General features: G+C 41.0%; 1 protein-coding gene across 1 annotated transcript; it reads left to right on the top strand.

Annotated features, from left to right (window-relative positions):
• Positions 1-20: 20 nt before the first annotated feature.
• On the top strand, positions 21-5,052 carry LOC109472655 (RNA-binding protein 42-like). The gene is given in 9 exon segments (XM_019772490.1): positions 21-109; positions 1,097-1,202; positions 2,030-2,135; positions 2,495-2,818; positions 2,821-2,891; positions 3,315-3,423; positions 3,768-3,929; positions 4,268-4,462; positions 4,739-5,052. Coding segments are annotated over 9 exon segments (1,248 nt in total). The 5' UTR covers positions 21-50; the 3' UTR covers positions 4,855-5,052.
• Positions 5,053-6,000: the final 948 nt, after the last annotated feature.

Here is a 6,000-nt window from a genome sequence, read left to right as displayed (position 1 = left end):
ATTTCGTTTGTGTGCGCTCAGTGCATCTTGCTACTCACAAAGAAGCGAAAATGGCGGTCCCAGAAGATCATCAGCAGAAACTGCGGGAAATGGAGGCTGAAATGAGCCGGTAAGAAACGTCTTCGGTCATTTTCGTGACGTCTTGTACCTTAAGACGCCGTTTACCGTCTTTTGAGAACTTTTGTGGTACCTTATACGTCGTCAAATTCAAGAAATTTACACAGGTATTGTTGCCCCCCTCCCCCCCAACACCAAGATAAATTTGTGGGAGATTTTGACGTTTTAAATGAAATCGCGTTTTGTTGGATATTTTTTAAACACGTGCGAAGTTTTATCGGCATGTTGTTGTCAAAACGTAATAATTTATGACGCCTTTTATTAGTTATATATGTAAAATTATTATGGCTGTGAAATATATATAGTTACATTTTTGATAAAATCTTTGAAAAGTTGTGATATGAAAAAGATGAAACATGATAATTTTGAGTAGAATACCATCTAACTTTATAGATGAAACTTACCTACAAAGTGCATGTGCACCTCAAAACATGAATTATATATATACCTGTGAGTGTGAGGCAAGCTTGCAACTATCACTGACGGTTGCTTGTTTTGTATCGTAGGCTGGTTCTAGCTATTTTTGGACTACATGTATTTCAAACGCTTTGAATATGAAATGATAACGAAAACGTGCTAAGAAAAGGCAGAAAACGTCCATATCAAACAGATTTCTTCATCCAGAATTTAAAAAAAATGTTTTGCCACCCTGAAATTGCATTGGGTGCCTTTAACCCTTGGCCTTGTCCTGCGGAGCACAACAATTGTTGTTCTGCACATACAGTACCACCTATATAGCACCCTGTATAGGTACGATTTGGGGGGGTATTTCTCGTGCAACGCATCACACCACAGCGAAACGCAGCAAATGCGGAAGTAACTATGCCACTGTGGGGCAAAAAAAAATTGGGGGTCTATGATCTAATTAAGACATGAAATTATTGAAAAATATTGTGCTAGGAATGCCAGCAGGACAAGGGTTAAAAATTGCCTAGTGTCTGTGGCAGTGTTTGATGACTGTCTGTTGTGTCTGTGTTAGGTTTGAGCAGGAGATAGCGGCTCCCTCTCCCGCCCTGCCCGCGGTCGCGCTGGCCGTACCCGGCGGTCCCCCTCGCATGGTCATCGGAGCTAACACATTCAACCAGGTATGGGCAATACAAGTACACATGTACTCTAACTCCTCTGTGTTATTTGATTTTGAACCGATTGTTTGTTTATTTCACACAACCAGTAAAACATATGTTATATATAGTAGAGGGGATTCATTAGCCTCTGTACACCTAAAGAAGCCACACAGGCGAAACCGGTCGTGTGACAGGCTGAATAAAAGTTCTAAACGGGAACTATGCGGCTCCAGGTGTCTTACTGAGGGAAGACTGCGTGTGCAAGATGTCGGTAGCTTGAGGAATGAATCCCCTCTACTATATACAGTAAAAGTAACACATGTGTTTTTTACCAGTTTTGTACAGTAAGCACAAACTGTGTAAGACTGGACCCTTAACAGGGTTCTCAACAGGATTTTTTCACAGTGTAGGGGTCAGGTAAAGAAGGGCAACTTTCTGCGGCGCAAACTGCACAAAAACAAGGCTACAGCAGGGGTCTGGTATTCTTCCCTCAAAATAATAACTCCCTGAGACACTATTTCCTGCTAATTTAGGGACAGATTTTGTGATGTTAATGTTTTACCTCTGTTTTGGCTTCATTCTTAAGTCAAATTTGCTTTTTTAAGAAGATTTATGTTGGGTCTGGTCAGAAGGTTCTCCCGCTCAAAAAGCACCCCCACACTGGTTGACAGACAGTCAAGCATAGCTATAGGGGTTCAAATCACAGCATAGGGGGCCCCTACGCTGAAACAGCCTATTGAGAACTATGCTTAATCTTTTTTATTGATAAGTGTTTGGTGGGATCTTAAGTGTTAAATCTTAAACATCTGCTTAGTATGTTAATAATTTTTATGTATTCCTACGAGCAGGTTGCAGCTAGTATTGCCTCTGCCCAGGCGACTATGGGAATGGGTGTGACTGCAGTCCGTGTTGCACCTATTATCAACAGACCTATCACGGTGCAGCCTGTCTCAGGTACTTCTGTTTGTTCCTCTTTATACATGTTTCAGGTACAGCAGGGACATAAGTTCTTATGTCATGGGCTGTGATAAATATAGAATACAACACAGGGTATTCCGTATCGCCCGTGGTACCAGCCCGACTGCGCGTCGGATCGCCCGAAGGCCGGAGGGAGATCCGATCCGCGGGAGGGCTGGGACCGAGAGTGATGCGGAATACCCTGTGTTATATTTTATTTATGTCATACCCGCCCAATACTTTTCGGGGGGAATAATATAATCTTTAATGTAATTTACTAAAGGTCTTAAGTCTTACTCAAGAATACTACTGGATTAGTGTTACTAGTATTTAAAAATATTTGTTTCTCTTCCCAGCTCCCATTGGTCCAGCGGTGATCCCTGTCAGCCGTCCGGTGCCCGCCCCTCGCCCCCATCTTCCATCCCCCACCAGCTGCACGCGCCCCCCCCACTGGTCCCCCCGCCACCCACCCCTACCCCCCCCTGCCCCACATGGGGCCCCCATCCCCCCCGTCCACCTGCCCCAAATGGGCCCTCCCATGGTCAGACCGACCATGGTCGGTCCCGTAGGCCCCATGATGGGTCGGCCCATTGGTCCGATGGGGGGTGAGCGGATGGCGATGGGACCCATGCCGGGGCCGATGCCGCTGCCCAGACAGGTCCCTATGCAGCCCCCACCCCCCGGCCCCAGCCTGGAGTGGTTGTAGAGAGTGGACCCACGGTGTACAAACCACCCACTACAGCAACAGAACATGTTAGTACTGCTTCTTTCTTATTGCATATCTGCAAAAGTGTTATGTAGTTAATATCCAAGATGTTAACTCACGATATATATACTTAGTGAGTCTATTTTATTGGCGGTAGCAAAATTTGCGGTCCGAGAAAAATGGACATGTTCCCATAACTATATATTGTTCTTGGTAATGATAAATTCGTGGTACAGAAAACCGTGAATATAAAAGTATTGTGTTGAATATAAAGTGATTGAATATGCTAATTGTTGAAATTTTTTCTGTGTCTAAAGATTTTAGGTTCTGAAATGCTCAATGAAAGGCATGGTACAAAACTCTGGAGGGCTACAGTTTTATGCTGACTGGGTGCATCTATGTCCCAAATTTACACCCAGTTTTTTATAGAATATGCTAATTGTTGAGATTTTTTTCGTTCCCTGTTCCAGTCAGAAGAACAGCCGTCCACAGAGCTGGCCCAGGCTGCTGAGATCACACCAGTCCTGCCCACAGTGGAACCAACAGTAGAACTCCCACAGCCTGGACACCAACAAGCAGGTAAGCTTATACATGAAAGTTAAAACTTTTGGTCCAACACAAAACGTGATAAGCTTCTTATGCTGTTACCGGTACCGTATAAGTTGCCATAATTTGTTAACTGTATTGTTATAACAGTAACTTGCATATTTAAGTATTATTTTATAAATTAGTTAGGTGCCTAAGGCTTGACATTTGATTATAATTTGTTATATTTTGTTCTAATTTGTTATTCTACTCACGTCTTGTCCGTTTGTGCCACTGATGTGAAGGTGGTGAATTAAGTTCAAAGTTCTAGGTCACAAAAATTTTTCCTGAAAACTTGAAATTTCTGATTTTGTTGTTGTGTGTTGGGCATACTCCAGCCCCTACGGTAGAACAGGGCCAGGCTATAGCAGCAGCTGAGGAGAGCACATCAGGACCAGACAACCAGAAGAAGAGGAAACAGAAGGAGAAACAGAAGAAGTACATCAGAACAGCCGCAGGACAGCTGTGGGAGGACTCCAGTCTGCAGGAGTGGGAGACAGGTCAGGGTTATAAACCAACTACAAATGTATACTTGTTTTCCACTGATACTACTGTAGATGATACTACATGTACTACTCCTACTACTAAGTATAACTAAAGTGACTACTACAGTAACAACTACATGTACCACTACTACTACTCTACTACTACTACCACTACTACTAACTACTACTTCTACTTCTAGTACTACTACTACCAGAAGTAGGATGGTCCTGTCATTTAAAACTATGGAATAATTGTGTTTACTCATTGACTATGTAAATAATTTGTCTTCATTCATTTTTAGATACACTTTCCAGAAGTCTTAAACCTTTTATATCTTGTTTTGTCCTTCCAGATGACTTCAGAATTTTCTGTGGAGACTTAGGAAACGAGGTGAATGATGATGTTCTGGCCCGAGCATTCAACAAATATCCATCCTTCCTCAAGGCCAAGGTCATCAGGGACAAGAGGACAAACAAGACCAAAGGCTACGGGTTCGTCAGCTTCAAGGATCCTAACGACTTTGTAAAAGCCATGAGAGAAATGAACGGTGAGTTTTACTAACTGGAAACAAAGATAAAGGCATCCCATGCAATTTTAAGGTTGCAAAACAAAAATATTTTGAACGAGGAAATCTGTTTGGTATTGACATTTACTGCCATTTCTTAGCACATTTTCATCATCATTTCAGGTCGCTGAAATAGCGGAGAAACAAGCTTACACCCTTTGTTGTTTTAATAGCTGGAACCAGCCTATGATACGAAACAAGCATCAGGGACATTGTATATCTATAAACTCATCTAACATTTTCTTTTTTTCTTTTCAGGAAAATACGTAGGTAACAGGCCCATCAAACTGAGAAAAAGCACGTGGAAAGACAGATCCATAGACATTGTACGGAAGAAACAAAAAGAAAGAAACAAGCTGGGTTACAAGATGTAGTTTATATATAAACCTGTTGTGTTCTTCACTGTGTTAGCCATGCTGTTTTTGACCTTCTGATATGAGACAAAGGTTGAACAGTACTTTAAGCAAACTCAAAACTTTTTTACAAGTACTATTTGTCTTCTTGATGTAAGGCCACACCAATTTAATTTGTTGGTTCTCGGATTCGCCTCTTCGTTTTTTCTGATTTGCAAAAAAAAAATATCTGATTCTGGTCCTGAATCAACTGAAAAATGCTCATGTTTTGCCCCCAACAGTTGAGGAAAGTCCTTTTTCTTCCTAGTTGTTACAGTTTTCCCATCTATCATTGCAGTGGTTTGATTAAAAGTTCAAAATTCAATGTTTAAATTTTAACCAAGCCTTTTGTGTTGACTTCATGGCTCATTCCGTAGCATTTAAGCCTATAATGGGATGCCTAGACCTGTTTTTATTTTATTTTTTTCGCCCTGTCGCTTCATATTTTTTCTGAAAAAATCCGAGAACCAACAAATTAAATTGGTGTGGCCTAACACCCAAGCAGTGTTAGCTTGAAATCTTCTATGTACGTATGTCTTGGTCAATGAATAAAACAGTCACTACTACTTTCTTGTTTTTGTGTTCTGTATGTCCTGTAGTTTATGCAACTGTTACATTTGTTGTATATGACATACTTATGGTTAGTAAAATGAGAGGAAAAAACTTTAAAGAAGTGTAAAAAATGTAAACATTCATACATGTATGTAAAATAAGATTTCCAAACTCAATTTGAGCAAAATTTTCACTTGTGTCAAATTTCTGCTCTTGGTACAAGTTTTGACTTTGGGTACAGGAGTGAAAGTTTACTCTCCAAGCTAGTAGGTTTGGGTTTTTGGCTTATTTTTATTAGGCTTTCTTTTTTGTGCTGGTATCTTTCCTAACAGTGTAAAAAAAGGTACCAGTGCAATAAAGAAAGCCCGTCAAATAGCCTAAAAGCACCTAAAAATAAACCAAAAACCAAACCTCTGCTTAGAGAGTGGTGGAGGTTAACCTTCCCCCAACTAGTTACATGTATCACAGGGTGTTGTTAATGTTATACTTCTTGGGCCAACAAAAATCATTTGCGATATTTGAGAGAGTTGATCTTATCACAGCAATTATAGGGGAGAAAAGGGACATGGAAAATTC

Source organism: Branchiostoma belcheri, unplaced genomic scaffold, assembly GCF_001625305.1.
Source record: "Branchiostoma belcheri isolate BF01 breed outbred unplaced genomic scaffold, Haploidv18h27 scaffold28, whole genome shotgun sequence".
NCBI lineage: Eukaryota > Metazoa > Chordata > Leptocardii > Amphioxiformes > Branchiostomatidae > Branchiostoma > Branchiostoma belcheri.
Note: the sequence above shows the minus strand (reverse complement) of the source record. Positions and strands in the feature narration are given on the sequence as shown.